Raw genomic sequence first — 18,074 nt, 5'->3', positions numbered from 1 at the left:
TTTCTGTTAACTTTGGTCTAATATATCAGAAAACAAAAACTCTCAACAGAATATTATACAGAAAAAGCTAAATATTTTTTATTGGTGTCTGCATTTCTATTTCCTCTGCTGCTAAAAAACATGTTTGCTTTTCTCCCTAGGCTATTATCTTTTAAATGATTTTTCCACATTAGCTATTTTAATTATTTCAAATGACAAATCAATGTCAAAGCCAATGAAAACAGTGTTATCTCATTGAAAATTGGAATTTTTACATGACAACAAATTTCAGTTGGAAGTTATTGCTCTCTGAATTGAATAGCATGTTCTTTGACTCATTCAGAATAAAAGGTGATCACATCAGATTTCAATCAAATTATGCTGTACTACTACTAATTGAAGTAGAAACTTGGGTTGATATTCTTAGGTAAACATGAGATACACATTGCAGGTACAAATATTTTTTGAGATGGGACTGGATAGGATTGGCTACAAAGACTGCAGGAGAGGAGAGGCTAAGAACTGGCAAAATATAGCTCACTTTGCCTGCATAGTTAGATATAATTCTGCAGATAAGCATTCCTTGTGTATGCAAGGCCTTAATTAATAGGCTGAACTAAACTATCTTGATTTGAAAAGATATCCAAAGAGCAGATGAACATTCAATTGCATATTCTCATCTCGTTGCCACTCTTTTACTTGTCCAAGTGCAAAATAATACAAAGAGTAGAGAGTATATCCATGAGGTGTGATTTCATGTTATCTAACTGATCTACAGGTCCTGTGTGCTGAGCTCCACTGGTTTGCTGGATAAAGCATGGAACAGGATTTCCATAGCCAGAGACAAAGTTAATTCTGTGGGAAAAACTTCATGCAAATTGCTAGTAATTAAATTTTTCACATATGAAGCATTCTTTTTAACCTTCCCCCTCAAATGTCCTGTAAAAGCCTGCTTCTGGTTTGAAGTCTGCGGGAAAGTAGCAAAACTGTGTACATTGAAAATGGAATATTATTGATATTATTAAAGCTTCGTAATAAAATCCTAGAAACATTTTGAAACATGAGTCTTTCCATGCAGATGGTGTTTATTATTAATGTCACTTTTGTTCTTTCTCTTTTATTGTAGAATGTTTTAGCTCACATGTAAGCTCTGTGGAAGGGATCTTCGGTGCTTTGCATGGCCCATGTGATGTGTTTGGAATAGGGCTTGGAATTGGGTTGTTGTTATTAGTATAACAGTAGCACTTTTTTTCCTGAGATATAGTTCTGCTGTTATTAATTATGCAGAGGGAAGACAGACTGTTGGTTTTGTGATTATAAGTGTTCATTTTCAACAAAATTTAAGTTCTAGAATGAGTGACACAGGCAAATTTGAGGCAAAATGGATTCCTAGACGAGCCTGTTCTAGAACAAAATAGCTGCTGTAACCAATGACTCTTTTGTTTTTGTTTTCCAATAATGTTTTTTTAGGTATAGATTATGTAGAAATATATCAATACATTTAAGTAGGAGTCACACTGCTCTGTCAGCCTGAATGTGAGAGACAGCACTAGGTGTACACTGTTTTTCTAATAGGAAGTCTCCTGACTTCTATAAATAGACATGTTTCAGTTCTGATTGTTCTGTTCTGAAATAACTGGCTCGAGGTTTAATTACTCTGAATAGAAAACACAAGTAATGGCAGGCATTCAAGCCCTCCTGAACTATTTGACTTCCTGGGCACTGGCTCAGAAGCACACCAGACCTGAGGGTACTTTTTCCTTTTCTTCTCTTAGGTACATTCATATTGATCACTCTGATGTATCCCAAAGGCAAATACACAGTGCAGCATATCCTCTGGAGTCAGGGATCAAATTCTTCCCAGGGCAGGATGTGTCATAATAAACAAGGGAAGGAAATGAACTGCTTCTGAGAAATGGAGTTCTCTACAGCTCTCTTTCAATTTGCACACAACTAGGCATTGTGATTTATTTGTAATTATAATTATTTATTCAAAGGTGTTTACTAGTCAGAGGCATAACATCTTGCTTATCTGATAATTACATAGCTGGTGAGGTCATTGAGTAGGTTGTTAGCACTGCCAAACTCTTGCACTAAAATGAGGTATTTGCTTGTACATTTCTTTAATGTTTCGTTTGTTTGCTATCTGTGACATTTTTATCTACCTGCAGGGTTTTTGTTTTTTTTTAAATTTCTTTCACAAAGAAGCATGTAGTGAATCTGTCTTGCCTAAATTTCATATACCCTAATTACTTTTATACCATAATACTGGTTCTCATAATGTGAAATTGAAGGACTTGTTACAGTAATAAATGCAGTGTAACTGAAAATTTATCTCTTCAGCTTTGTCACACTGCTTATAAACATAAAAAAGTGATAGTTACTTTCATAGTCCTGGATCCAGTCTACACAATCAGTTCATTACTGTACTTAACATAAATTGAGTGTTAAATCTCCTTAAGTGGAATCTTTACCTTGCTTGACATTTGTAATCATGATTGGGATAAGAAAAAAAATACATTCTGGAGAAAGAAAGGAAGGAAATAAATGAAATAAATATCTCTGTGGGCCATCTGTGGGACCAAATTAAGGGGGCAATCTAATAAAATTAAGAAGGTATCACAGATGAATAGCACAAAGTGGAATAAAATACATGTAATCTTCCCAACCCTGGGAAAAAGAACCAACCAGTTCCTGAAATAACTATTTTGCAGTGAGCTTTGTGACTTGATTCTATACCCTTGGATGCTGTACTGTTTCTCTGACTGCCCTTTCTAAGTTCATTATTACAGATTGTCTTCCTGTCAATGAAATAATTTACCCTTTATTGAACATATTCATGGTGTCCTCAACAGATGTAATAATTCTGTTGTGAGCTGCCACCATCTCTAACTAGTCCAGATAACAAAGGCTGTATACAGAAGAAAACAAATGACCATGTGAGGAAGCTGACCAAGGTTATTTGAAGCAACAGTGGCATTTCTACACCACATCACATGCTGAGATATGAGCAAGTTCAAGGCCTATTTGTATCTTCAGGTCAGCTTTGTGCCAGGAAGGAAGCATCACGTTAGCTCGGAAGCTAGCAATCTAATTCCTACTTGTACACCAGCTCTAGCTCTGGCAGTCTGGTGTCTCATATTTAGGAATCTACTACACCAAAATTCCTGCTGTTTGTAGTAGCATGACCAGAAATAATTCCTGTAAAATTTACTTTCCATTAAAGAAACACCTCAGAAGATCACACTGCATGTACTGGATACATGTTATAAGCATGCATGTTGAGGGGTTCCGGAAAAAAAAAAAAAGAACAACTGAAAGCAGCATCATGTTACCAAACTTTTTAATTTCTGAATGTTAAACAGGTCAAGCAGCAGGGTTTGGACATCAGTAGGCAGATATAACAGGGAATGGCCACTGTGAAGCACCAAAATATAATTACAAAACTTGAACTGTGGTAGCAAATATGTCTTTTATCCTTCTACCACCTGTAGCTGCTCATGTAATTAGCTCTCCAAAAGTTTGCTGTTCTTCAGGATATCACTGTAAGTGTTTTTTATGCAAATAAGAATTGCATGATATTTTCTTTCTCAACATGCTTCTTTTCTTTCTGGATAGGTGGTACGAACCCTTGGGACCTTTTCATCTGCTTATCTTCCGGAAAAAAAGGTGGCACTGGCTGCTTTCAAACAGAAGATTTGCATAATCTAGAGCTTTTCCAGAAGGTATGAGATTATTGTGTTATCCTTTGTGGGAATGTAAGGACAGGGTAGCCCAGATTTTCAGCCCCCACTCATAAAAAGAGAAGTATCAAATGTTTCTTTTATACTGCAGCAGCATGTTTTAGCAGAAATTAATTTTTTTCATGTTTTCTATTTACTGAGAAGTACTTGTCAGGTCCTGGCATTTCATTCTTCTTTATATCACACGCAGTTATCAAATGCAATCTCTCACTTGAACCTAGTATGTTAGTTTGCTTGTTAGTATTTCAGTGTAAATACTGAAAATTGTTACAACTCAGTGTCAAGTTTCCTTTTCTCTACTTTAGCTTGAGCTTTTGCATTCTTGGCCACCCTCAACCAGCATGTCTGGCTGCAAAAGTTTCTACAAGGGAAATTATTTAAGCAATTTTCCTTACTGGAAAAGAGAATTTAGAAATGGTAAGAAACAACTAGAAAATGCATACATTATTTCAGAATTATAGTATACCCAGAAGATAGAGATGCATGAATTTAGGCTTCATATCTTATATTACTACTAAGTTTCACCTAATGTAATTTCTTCTTTGTAAACATAATTTAGGCACTTCTCCAAACAGTGGTAGTGCTCCTACAATCGATAATGTGTAATCTGGACCAGGGCCTTCAAGGGAGTTCTTTGCTTTGGCACTGCAACCTTCTTCCTCATGGTCCAAAGCATCAGTAGTACCAATTATCTGGGTATTTTCAGGATTGCTTTTTGGTTTTTTTCTCACTTGAGCGTGTTGTGGGCACATTTTAGGTTACTTAGATATGTAATTTCTATGTGAACACCTGACCTGTTGATAAAAATATGTGAGTGATATAAACTGAAATCTTTGATTAAATGTAACCAAGCTACAGATACAGTTTGATTCCTATTTTAAGTAAAAAATACTTAATAATAATGGCAAGACTCTAAATTATTGAGTCCAGCTTAAGGGTCTGAGACAAGTGGAGCTGCTTTTAAATGGTGCCTCTGGTGATAAAAAAAATCCACTGATGTCCACAGAAGTATAGAGCTTTGAGCATGTACACTGGGGTTCTCTGGGACAGGATGCCATATCAAAGTGTATGCAAAGTGAAATTTTTATGACAGTTATAGTTTGATAGAAATATACATGCTTTGAATGTGCTCAGATAATAAAGCACCCCAGGCTTCTGCAAACTGCTTTTTTCTCATTCTGACTATATTACCATATCTGAGCCTCTATAATGCTGTTGAATATAATAATCCTGACAGCATGCTGCAATGTCCAGATGTGTCACACATGAATAACCGAGACACAAGGTGATCAAAGGAATTGTCCAAGTTCTCTCAGGAAGTCTGCAGCAGAGCAGGGACTTAAACCAGATGGCCCATTCCTCTGGAAAACTTTAAATATTGAACTAACATTACTTGCTGCTGGCATGTCCATACAAAAGTACAGCACAGTGTTTTGCTACAGAGCCTGCCTGATTTAACTGCATTAGCATACTATTGATCCGAAGCACAGCAATTCAAGAGGCATAGGGTATTTCCATGCAGGGAGAGACAATGGTTGGTAACCGCACAGAAGAGAGAAACCCCAGAGACTGGAAAGGGGATAGGGAACGGGTCAACACTCAGCAGCCAGAGGCAGAGATAGAGGCCTAAAATTTTGCATTTTTATGAACACAGAGGAAGAGTCCACACCTTAACTTCATTATTCCAACATCACAGGGAGGGCAAAGTTTTCATTTCCTCTTGACACTGATGGGAGTTTTATACATGAGGTGTCTTTGATAAATTAAATACAATCCCACTGAAGGCATTTTCCATTGAAGCAAAAAGAACTCCTTTTTTAATTGAATCTTTAAAGCTTCTCTTTTTACATACAGGTAAACCTACTTCCAGAAATCCAGCATTTTCTTTGCAGAAAAGAGGGATTATGCCAGATAGCAAAAGCCTTTTCAGGTAATCTGATTTCTTCAAATATGCTTATGTGATTATGATCTTTTAATAGTTGTCACGGGAAGTTTTTGAAATGAGACTGTCAACTTACAATTCTATTTTGTTTTTAGTAATGAATTCATAGAGGGAAAAAAAAAGGACTGATAATCCATTTTAAACACGCTTAAATATAGATTACAATTATGCAGTATCTTTCCAGGTAAAGATATTGCATTTTTCAGCTGTTGCATATTGCAGAAATAATTTGGCTATAAGTGTCTCATTTTTGGACTGTTTTGTGTTAATATAGTTACTGGTATTTACACTTCTGTGCCCTGGGTTTGGTGTATATGTTTGTTCAGCTTTACAAAAATGTTGTGGCATGGAGAAGGAGGAGTCAGAGCTTGGTTCCTGTCCAGACATAATTTACTGATAAAAAGCCTTTATTGTGTATTAAGATCATCAACCAGAAAAGTTTAAAGGTTATGGGCGAATTTCCAAAGAATTCTAATTTACCATGGGTAAAATCCATTTTTGAATAGAATCTGGAAAAAAACTGTTGTGCAATGTATTAGGTCTATTAAACTTCCTTGTCTTTTCCCCTTTTTAGTATATATGTTAAATTTAACACAGAGGAAAAGGATTCATTGCATCTCATTTAGCCATTTAGGAGTATGTATCTACTGAAAGCAGTATTCTAGTCTTCCATTTAAGTCAGTGGACAGAGAGAGATACCTACAAATGCTACTTCTTTTTATCTTAAAATATGTATTTAAAACAAGTGTGTTGAATTAGTCTCTGCAGATACTTGCTACCCAATTATGTCTCACCACTGCCTAGAGAAATCGGTCGGCCCTGCTCACATTGTAACAGATTGCCTTCAAAAAACATTGGTTCACCCGGCTACTTGAAGAAAGGCCAATTGCAGTGTTTTTATTATTTTACTACCACAAAACCACAAACATAACAGGCACTTAATACACACAGAGCTTTCCCTTTAAAATATGTGCATTTTCACTGCTGTCCATAAACGTGGTACAAACCACTTTGTATATGACACTTTTATTAAGCCATTCAGTGTTTTCTCCTGTACTAGGTTTACATGGCAAGCTTTTGGCAGTGAGGGGCCACAGGAGTGGCTTCTGTGAGAAGCTGCCAGAAGCATCCCTTAAGTCCTGCAGAGCCAATGCCAGCCAGCTTCAAGATGGATTTGCTGCTGGCCAAGGCCGAGCCCATTAACAATGGTGGTAGCACCTCTGGGGTGACATATTTAAGAAGGGAAATAAAACAATTGCACAACAGCACCTGGAGAGATTAGCGAAGAAGGGGTGGGAGGTATCCTACTCTGATTTGATTGGTAATAAATTCAATTAATATCCACACATTTTTTAGCTGTGAAGGTAATTAATGAGTGATCTCTCCCTATTCTGTCTCATAAGCATTTCATAACAGTTTCTCTTGCCTGTCCTACTGAGACACTTTGGTGGGCACCTGGCATATAACTAGTGTCACTTTACCACATCTTACCTTCAGGGAAGGGCCATTGGTAAGCATCTTATTCCTTACTTATATTTTTAGTGCTTTCCTGGCAAAGAGAAAAGACCTTGTTACTGATGTTGAAATCCCATTGAAATCAAGGTAATACATGTGCTTTGCAGCAGGGCTCTGAATCTTACCCACACAGCAAAGGAGGATTCTAGCACTCCACTGAAGAGCTATCATATAGAAAAAGGCCCATCCCTCACTTTTCTGTTACTGGTAAGAAAGGTTTTGAACCTAAATTAGCTGAAGTGTTTTAAAGTCAAAATAAAAAATTATATCTCTTAAATCTGTGTATCTCCACATCACCATGTGGCCTCAAGCTATTTCAACACAAGGTTGTCATGACATTTAAGATGCCATGGAGAGTCCAGCATGCCCAGTAGAATGGGCAGATTTGGCACAGGACCCATTTTCTTTTGGTCCACCAGCTAGAAGTTCAGAGGGATATCCTGTGATATCCTAAATGGCAATAGGTGTCTATTTGTGGATACTGAATTTTACACTTGGTATTTAGAGTAAGCAAGCCCAAAAGACCATTTATTTTCATCGTAATTCAGGGTTAGCTGAATTGCTCCACATTGACTGTATAGACTGATGTACACTGACAGGAATGTGAACTTCAACTGTGGTACACAGTGGGGTCATCTCTGTATAGACCAGTACCTGAGTTTCAAACCATTAATTAATCCCATTCAGTATCACTGGATAAGTAACATGTAATTTAGAATTAGTGGAACTCATCCATAAAAGGTGAAATTAGAATCAGAAGGGTAAATAATTTGATTTCAGGTTCAGTGGACAAACGGGCATAAGTTAGAGCAAACTAGTCTAGAGGTGAGACTTCAGATAGTCCCCCTTCCATTCATCTGATAATGTTGGCTCTTTCCAATTTTACTTGCATTTTCCAACAGATCTCTCTTTCTAGCAACATCAGAGTTGCAAATTAGCAGGATTTTTTTGATCCTCAGTTTTAAAATTATTCACACAAAGAACAGTTCTCATCAGTATTTCCTCCACAGAACAGTTTGTTCCTTTCAAATCAGTTATGTACTTTCACTCTTGTGTGTTTGAGTCAACAGGGTTTGTCTGCAATTCCTGTTAAAGAGCATCGGTTGGTTTGTTGTTACTATCATTTAGTCAGTCTTCGAGGAGCCAAGTCCTGTAAAAGTGAAAACACAAAGAATTATGTTCTCTAATTAAAGACATAGTAAGCTGTAGAAGGAAACATCAGGCAGCAAGGCTGAGAAAATGGTATACTGGATTTACTGTGGCTACGACAGTGTTGATGTTGATAAGCAGTGGTAAAGTGGTTTGGGGTTTTTTTTTGATGTTACTTTATTTGTTGTTGTGCAACTCTTAAACTGTTAGGCTTTGTATTTAAGACAGCATGCCCATACTTTTGTCATATGCCTTCCTTCTGTATTTCTGTATTAGTGTCACTAGTGCAGAGACATTATGAGTGTCTGCCAGCCTTGTGTGCTCCCACGATCTCTTTCTGGCCTGGCCAGCAGTGTTAACCACACAGAAGGTCTAGGGGTAGGCATGAACCTAATGAAATTGTATGGGAGGAAGAGCCAAGATAGTCCAGCTGTGTGACTGTGCTCCCACTCTGTGATATGTTTATGATCTGGTGCTAACCCTGTGCTTTCTTCTCGTGCTCCCTATCCCCAGTGTTCTTGGGTTACTCTGGAGTGAACATGAAAGGTTGTGACCCGAGGGTAGGAAGCAAGACTCAGTGGAGCCACCTGTGGAAGAGAGAAGTTAAAGATCAAATTTATTTTCTGTTGTAACAAGTCAACATCTCTGCGACAGGAATTTGGATTTTTTTATATGGGGATGTATTTCTTTTGGCCCTTACAAATATTTGCACACCAGTTTTGATCAGGTTTGTGCCTATTACCTTTCTGCTACTGAAGTTAATAAGAGCCCCAAGAGTGGCCAATAAAACCAGCATCTGATTTTTTCCAGTTAATTAGATTATAAACTATGTGGGGCAGGAATTTCATTGGTTTTACAGCAGTGTCAAATCTCAGCTACATAAGAACAGCAACATAACAGCAAATATTAGTAGTTTGAAAAGAAGTAAAGCAGCTAAATTAAGTTAATTACTTGGCCTATACTCTTCTATATTCTATCCTGTCACTAGTACAGAATTGTGACTCTAATCATGCAACACTCAGGCAGCATTTTCAGAGTGCTGTTTTCAAAGTTTTATAGCTTATCTGTGTAATTAAGTTCTAGTATGAAGGGTGTACACAGAAGAAGCAGCCCTTCTGAAAAGTGTTGGAAAAAACCCAACACCTCTAACTTTAACTCTTAGGGTGCTTTAGGAATGAAGACACCAAACACTATACTTAATACTCTAAATACGGTTTTTCATGCACCTGCCAAAACAAAGAGGCAAAAACATGGTAAGTGAGTATTTTAAACTGAAGCTGTATTTGCGGATGTTTCTAAAAGGAAAAATAAACAGCATCATATAAATGTAACACTGTCATAATTTTATCTTTTTAACTCTGAAACTTCACAATGAATTTCAGTACATTTCAACCCACAGCTTAAATTAATTTACCTCTAGATCTGTTTTGCTGTAAAATTGTTTTGTTTTTAATACTAAACCTATTTAGGTGTCCAGAAATTACACGTAGTTTGACATTTACCCATCCTAAATGTACAAAGTGTGTTGCTCTGAGATTAAGTGTCTTAGAGGGTGGGATCACTGCATTTTTTAATGTGAAAAGCTTTTAAGGGCAGCTGAATCAGTAGTGAGCAGTAAGCAGGATATTGGACTTGCATCAATGTTGACATCGCAAATAAAGCTCATAATGCATATCAAGACCATCACAGATTAAGTTTCAAGCAAGAAACCACATTCCAGTGAACTCAATGCAGATGTTTTCAGGACTTCACAGGGGGCCAGGATTGTCCCTATTGTTTCTAGTTTCCTTCAAATATTCATCATCTACTTTGAGTTTCACAGCCAAACTTTTCTAAATGCATCGGTCATGAAACTGAGTGCTAAAGGTTCTCTCTCTTTCTTTAGCAACCTCAGGGCATAATGTGTAAGCCATAGCAAATTGTTTCAGTCTAGTCTTTGTTTCAGTCTTTTAATCCAAAAATCAAATGGGTGACAGGAAGCAATTGAATGGAATAGATCTGCTTTCTGTGATAAGTCTCAAGGCACGTAGTGGCAGTAGTTCAAGTGAAATCATCTATCCTCCAAAATCAATACTGAAAAATGGAAAAAAAATCATTTTCAATGCTCATTGCTTTCAAAGTTATGCAGCTTAGAGTGGGTTGCTGTACCTGATTGAGACAAAGGTTACTGGGCTTTATTTTGATCAAAATTCCTTGTCCTGGAGAACTCAGAAGTCTGCCTAAGAATCTGTGAAAGCTTTTTAGGCATCTCCTGATGTGGAGCAATCTTTTCAGTTGTTAAACACACCTTTCCAACCTACAGAGGCTGGAAAATTGCCCAGCTGTAAATTCTAGAAGAGGACCAGGTTGTAGCAATACAAGTTGTCTGGTGTGCTCCAGCAGCCCATCCCAATAAGGAAAATGGATGACCCCAGAACAGAATGCAATATGGAGTTCTTCCAACTTGCTGAGGTGCCCTGTCAGAATGTGGACCTGCAAGGCTGGCAGAGAGGACCTGTTATCAGTAGGTCCTGAATATTGTACTGTAGAAACTGCTGACAAATGACATGAGGTGCCATTCCCTTTTTTAATTTTTTTTTTAAATGTCAGAGAATTGAGACTCCTGCTAGAAACAGACTGCCACTATGAAAATCTAAGACATCCATAATGCTTCTGTGAAGATGGAAAAGCTGCTGTACAGTTTCAGCATCAATGTATTTTAAAGTTCTAAAGCAATACTTTTCCTGCCAAAAAGAAAAGCAATAGGATTTGTTCTTGTTTGCAAGAACAAATGTGCTGAGTTTATAATTTAATTTTATGGAAGATATCAACAATGTGCTGGGCTCAGAACAGAGCACAGCACTTCAGTTGCATTTCATTCCATCTCTAGCTTTGTGCTTCATTAAACAACTAGGAGCTCCCAAGGTGACTCAATTGCTCTTGGAATAGTTGATGGGCACTTGCGAAACAAAATGACCTTTTTCTCACAAACAATAGTCTTAATTTTTCCTTGCTCCATGTTTGAAGTGTGTAAAATATAGTCTACTTGATCTTGTACAAAGTAAGAAATTAATAAAAAAACCCACATCATAATCGTCCTTGTAAGATCAAAGGGTACTATAGAAGGAAAGAAAAAGAAGAGAACACATTCTCATTCATCTTCTGTTTCCTTTTCTTTCTATCAGTCATTACTTAGTTAAACCAGTAGGGTATTTTACTGCTGAATTCCTTGCCTTTGCACATCACCAGATGCTCCTGTTAACCTAAGCATTCCATTTACCACCAGGCCAGGTGGCTGCAGGCTGGTTTTGCTCCAGGAATTCTCAATTTGTCCAAATGTACTTCTAGCTATTGGTAAACGTTTTGCTCAGCCACACGTTGTAATTGTTAAATCAGCTATTCTTTATTGTGTATGTGTTGAATCTCTTGTTACACTTCAGAACTCTGAGCCAAAGACAAGTAAGTAACTTGTGAGTCAGAGATGGGGGGAGAAGGAGCAAGAAGTTATAGCTGTGTAAAAAACTTGAAAGGCCTCATTAGGTGTCAGTGAGGCTGCTGCATTAGGTTGTCACTGTCAACTGATCTGTTTGACTGTTGTACTTTGAGAGATTGCAGTTGACAGAATAGTGCCTGCCACCAGTTTGTGCGACAAAGGGGTGCTGCATTTTGTTTTTTTTTTTAATCTAGAGATGTTGACTTGCTTTGGTGGATTTTATACCTCCTCTTTGCATATGCCATGCAGCTGTTCTTATGTCTCAGGTCTGTGTTTTACCTGCTGCTGTGGTTATTGTGTGAATTCAGGGGAGAACATGTAGTGGCCTCCTTACTCATGAGCATGGCCTCACAGTGAACACCCTAGGAAGAGGTACAGTCGTGTTGTTGTTGGTACTTTCGATGCCACCATTCCAGAGATGTCAGCACCAGAAGCCTTCTTCAAGCCAGAATTTCAAGGAAATGAAATTGTGTTTTTTTCAAAGTGAAAGCAGGTCATAGGTCCCACCATAGGTCCTTTGTGTTACACTGGAGCATCAAAAATGGCAGCAGCAAAAAGTATTTTTGGCAAAGTCTGCAGCTGCCCCTCAGGAAAAAGAGCACTTGTGTAACATTTCCATTACTGCATAGTCACTGTAAAAATAAAAATTATTTTGTTTACTTTTTTCTTTGATCTTTAGACTCTGCTACAAAAATTATGATTTACAAATTAAAAATAATAAGATTTGGATTTTTGAAAGAGGGGATGTAGTCTGGTATTAGGGTGCTGGAACTCTTTCTGACTTGGTTTCCCAAGCTTCCTGACACATCAACCGCTGAGCCTGCTTCACCTCTTCCACTATAAAATGTTGATGTTGTTTACGTACTTCAAGAGGACTGCTTAATTAACAACAGCTTGTAGAGTGTTTTCAAGATGGAAAAACATGGCAATTACTGCAAACAGTAAAGGCACTGCAGGCTAATTTTCATTGATGATAAAGTTGATTAACAAATACACAGCTCTAATAAACACTGTTACTGCTTTTGAGTGCAGGAGCAGGTGAAGAGTTGCCATGAGAACTGATGCAGCTGAGTGTGCTCAGTACAACACTACTGATGTCTCTTTATTATTATGGTAATTGTGTTCATTGATTACTAGGAGTAGATTTACCAAAGTGAGGGACTGTCACTCCCTCTTGACTCTGCCTGATGGTGTACATGCTCTGAGTCATCTCAAAGGAGTAAGCACCTAGTGACAGTCTCACTTCTTCTTAGAGCCCCGCTGTGATGGGCTGTCTCCCAGGGGAATGCCAACACAAAACCAATAAAGGGATGTAAGGCACCATACAAACAGGATGCTCTATAAAAGAGGCAGAATTTATGACCTTTGCCCCTTTTTTAGTTTTCAATGCTAATCATCATCATCCTGAAATTTGTTTAACATTCTCTTCCTTAAGACATGGCAGTTGATTTTTTTTTTGTTTGTGGTTTTTTGTTGTTTTGGTTTGTTGTTGGTTTTGTTTGTTTTGGGGTTTTTTTGGGGTTTTTTTTTGGGGGGGGGCTGGTTGGGGTTTTTTCTCTTTAGTTTTGGGGGTTTTTTGGGTTTTTTTTTGGGGGGGGGGCTGGTTGGGGTTTATCTCTTTGGGTTTTGTTTGGGGTTTTTTTTGGGTGGTTTTTTTTTTTTGTTTGTTTGGTTTTTTAATTTATTTTTTTTTTTTTGTTTGTTTGTTTTGGGTTTTTTTTTGTTATTTTTTAAATTCAGGCATTTTGCAATGACTTAGGGCAATACTAAGGATCTTCTACCCAGTAGTTTGAGAATTTGAGAAAAGTTTTGGTTTTCATCTGTCCCTACCCACTTGTTTTACTTGGGTATATCCAGCTCCAAGAAATGGCCCACTGCATGGTAACAAATGAATTAATGTCAAAGTAATCTTTTTTTTCCCCTGAAACAGTTAAACTCTCATTTAAGAGGGATAAATACAGGTACACAAACCTCATCTCATTATTTGCAATTTGTGTCTTGTGAGTTGTTACTTGTTGCTTTAGCAACATAATTAGAAACATGTTTTTAAAAGGAAAAGACACATTACTTTCTCTTGAGTAATGACCTGTGCAGCCCTTCTCTGCCATGTTCTTATTTTCAGTAAAATGTTTACTTTCTTTTAAATGGCTAAAGTGATGCATAGGAGTAATTACATGGGACCATTCCTAACTGACATGGTGAAATGCCATTGTCTGTCTACAGTGTAGAAATTGCCATACTAAAATGCCCTTGTGTCTTTACATCAAGTCAGATATGGAAAAAAATACAACTTGATTTTGCAGTTCTGGTTCCTATGCATATTGAGAAACCAGTCTGCTAAATAAATTACTTAACGGGAATTTGCTGTCTTCCTCCTGTTGTCACTACACAGTCAAGTAGGCAGAGCAGTCTGCTTTTGTCTCTGTACCATCAAAAACCAGGTAGTCACTTGCAAAGTTCCAATCAGTTGTAATGCATAACACAACAGAAAGATGTCAGTGTGGATATAACTTGAGCATGATGTGCTCTATTAAATAACTGCCTGGTTTTGATTATTAGAGCCTTTAATCCTGCTAAATGGTGCATGTAAGTCAGAGGATCGGATTAATTCTAGATCCCAGCTGAGACTGGAAGGTTGAGCCAAGCTGATCTGATGAACAGCCAATAAATACAATCACAATGTCATTTTAATAGGCTCTCTAGGAAAATGAGTAGTTTAATAGTTTTTTTCTTTAAATGTCTGTTTACAGCTCGTCACCAGGAGCATAACTTCTGTTTTATTTTTCATTTCATGTACCAAGGTTGAGAGTGCATGCTTTAGAAAAGAAGCTCTACAAAGAAATTCATACCATAGCACAATGCAGTATGTCAATAAAAAGAAAAGCAATAAGGTTTGGGAATAATTTGAACAGCTTGATTTTTCCTGACCATTACTTAAGTACTTGAAATGTGAGGTGTGTTAGAATTAATGAATACTACCCTACATGAAATAATGACACATCATGAGGGCCTTGTGTCAAGCACAGCAAAAGCAGAAAAATACATGCCACCCCTTAACTGATCTCACATCACAATATTTTGATTACTATTAATAGTCACATGCCTCAATAAGCTTGAGAACTGTGGTACATCAGTCCTACTCCCACTGTGTTTGGTGGCAGAGCTAAGGCTCACATAGGTTTCAGTACCTGCAAATTGTAGCCTTAGTGGTGAACACAGAAACAAGGATATGAGCTTATTTATTGAGCTATGTTATTACAGTAGCAAAGTCCCTTGGTTCTTATTCAAAGAAATTTCTTATCCCCATTAATTGTAATTAGTGCTCCATGAGGAAGCAAGTTTTGGTATTCTATATTTGGAAATCAACAATTTCAGGGTTTTTTTAAGAAGGAAAAAGGGGATGATTTTTGTATGCAGTATTGCTGCACTCACCTCTGAAGTGGAAGTTAAGGCAGCTAAGCCTTTCAGCCTGCAGCTTGCAGCTGGAAGAGGATGCTTGGCCAGGTGAAGCGGATCCAAAAATGTTTATTGTCTCAGCATTTGTTATTTTACATTTTCATCTGATGTTGGTAGCTTTCCTGTTTTGTGTTTTATTCATTTAATCCTTAGTAGCAGGATTTCAATGCTCTGCTGACTTCCTTTCTCATCCCCTTGGTACTTTTTCAGACCTGCAGCTCCCACTTGTGACCTCAGACTGTTCTGGCCAGCCTGGACTGTCAAGGGCCAGCACTGCACGAAATGTGTCCCAGGGCAGTACAATCACTGAGCAGGCACGTGCCTCCCATCTGCAGCACTGGTGGAAGCAGAGCATGAGCACAAAGCTGTAAGTTAATGATGACCCACCCTCAGAAACTGCCAGCGCTTCAGCACACAGTTATTTGGGAGTCAAGGACACAGAATGCAGCAAAAGAGGAGAGCACAGCAGATGGAGCACTTGGATGTATTGCATCTCATACTTGCAGAATGTTTGTTTCTGTATTAACTAGGTTTGCACATGTTTTGGGTATAAATGTCTAAGTCTTTGAGGCATTGAAACACCTTGACAAATAAATACAGACCCAGAGACACCCCTTAGCCTTTAGGTCTCATGGTGGCTGAGCTGTTTCCTGCTCCTATCCCTGCTTTTCCCCTACCACAGACACACACAGAGATCTATGTGTCTGTGGTAGGGGAAAAGCAGGGATAGGAGCAGGAAACAGAGATCCCCCCCTTAAGGTGAAGAACGAAGAAGTACTTGATAATTTGTCTGTTATCAAGTGCTGTTTCCTACATTGCACTATTTCACAAATTTATGTTCTGAGGACCTGCTATTCTGCAGAGGGGAGAAAATTTCTCTTTAAAATAGATGTTATTAGACTTACTTAACAGATAGCAAAATTGAGGTCTGGAAAGGCCACATATTGCCAAAAATTACACAGAAATGGAAGAAGACCCCCTTGTCTTTTACCAGTCATCAGTCTTAGAGACCCATAATTTCTATAGTCATCTTCCCATTGAATTTTCTGTGAGGTAAATTGACGCTCAGAGATTTTAACAGACAGATTAATAACGCCATTGTGAATATGCACAAGTATAGCTCAGATTTCCCTAAGCAATGAGCTTTTAAATGGTTTTTTCTTGGGTTTGCTTTTTTCTGTTCTGTTTCTATGGCTGACTCTTTTTGTGTGTACTATGGAAGCTGTAGGCCAGTTTTTAGAGAGCTGTGTCACTTCTTCAACAAAGTTGCTTGCAGAATTCTTAGGTTTAACTGATTTGTTATAGGTTATTTCTAGGTATCCTAGACTTTCATAATATTACAATGATTGTATATGGCTTTCATTAGGGGAAATATGCAGCACCACATGTTTCTGTCCCTTTATTACAGAAGAAAGTGCTGACAATATTACAGTCTTTCCATAGGGTTAGGTGGGGATGTTCTTCTGAATTCACTAAAAATCAGCATTAAATAGGGTACCTAGACTATGCATTTCTGTTATTTAACGTGCTTAAATTTCTTTAATGTTTAATTTAACCTTGATTTAATCATTCACTCTGAATAGCCTGGATTTGTAACACTTAATTATTCCCACAGTGCAGTTACCCATATGTATTCTCAAACATCACTCCCTCCGAATATAGTTGCTTCCTGTGTTTGGAAACTAGGAGTTAAAAATGCTGAAAACAGTGAAATTACTTGATGTAAAGCTTTGTTCCAGCCTACATGATTTAACCTACTGTGTTGCTTAACTTGGGGGGGAAAGGGCTAATTTCCTATTTCCACTAATTTCACTATTTCACTATTTTCTTATAGCTAATTTGCAAAAGAACTGTGTTAATACTACATATTTTTATTATTTATTTTTACACTAATGCTACATATTTTTATTACTTTACAGGAATCAGGTATCAACATCAGACCACAAGGATGTCCTTAAAGCTCAAGACTTTTCTGTAATCATCAAAGCATATGTGCTTGTGACATCCCTAACACCTCTGCGGGCATTCATTCATTCAACCACTACTGTCTGGAATCCACCCAAGAGGAAGCATTTTACCATAAAGGTAAAACATTTCATTTCCTCAGTTTTCCATCTTTCAGGCAAAGTACCTAGACAGAAAACTAGAGAATATCTTTCTTCTATTTTACTCCTTCTTTATTAGCAGCCCACAGCCTACGGTGAATATTCTTCTAATGTACAGTTTTCATTTCTCAGAACCAGAAGGGTTTGCTTCATGAAGCAGGAAAGCATTGCCCTGTGCACTGAGGGCCTGGGATTTGCAGGTGTCCAAGCCCATTTTTATTGGTCACATTTGACAGCAGCTCAAGGTCAGAATTTTCTCTAAAGCACAGCAGTGTGGGTGCTGCCATGCAGTAGCAACTTTTGCTGGGATATTGACAGTGTTGTGAAAAGGGAAAGTAAATATTTAAAACAGTTTGTTTATATTCCTTTTTTAGGTGCAATAAAACAGACTAGAGGAGGGTCAGGGCACTTCTAAATAAGGGGAAGGAAGTATACAATATACTATGGATAGGGTGGTTCCCCCATGGTCTCAATTTTATGAAGAAGGCACAATTTCATATGTGCCTTAGATTAATTCTGGACATCTCCAAGTGCATGGAGATACCCCTCTCACTCCACATCTTGCTTGCTCAGGAAATATGCCTTCTCATTCCTTTCTTCTTCTAGAAGGGAACTGTGCTTGTAACACATCAGCTCTTTGTGAAGAAGCTACAGTTGTGCTGCTGCTTCTTCCCTTTTGAAGAATTAAGGTCACAATGTGGCAGTGATTTCTT

At 37.8% G+C, this 18,074-nt stretch overlaps 1 protein-coding gene across 9 annotated transcripts in view; it reads left to right on the top strand.

Annotated features, from left to right (window-relative positions):
- Positions 1-18,074, top strand: part of CPED1 (cadherin like and PC-esterase domain containing 1) — a 138,277-nt gene that overhangs the window by 31,030 nt on the left and 89,173 nt on the right. For all 9 annotated transcript variants that reach the window (XM_039726890.1, XM_039726892.1, XM_039726891.1 and 6 more), the window contains exons 4-7: positions 3,598-3,704; positions 5,577-5,652; positions 15,467-15,623; positions 17,176-17,341. In XM_039726890.1, coding sequence (XP_039582824.1) covers positions 3,598-3,704; positions 5,577-5,652; positions 15,467-15,623; positions 17,176-17,341 — 506 coding nt within the window. The remainder of the gene's footprint in view (positions 1-3,597; positions 3,705-5,576; positions 5,653-15,466; positions 15,624-17,175; positions 17,342-18,074) is intronic.

The sequence above is a fragment of the Passer montanus genome, unplaced genomic scaffold (assembly GCF_014805655.1).
Source record: "Passer montanus isolate IOZ18808 unplaced genomic scaffold, ASM1480565v1 scaffold6, whole genome shotgun sequence".
Taxonomy (NCBI): Eukaryota; Metazoa; Chordata; class Aves; order Passeriformes; family Passeridae; genus Passer; species Passer montanus.
Note: the sequence above shows the minus strand (reverse complement) of the source record. Positions and strands in the feature narration are given on the sequence as shown.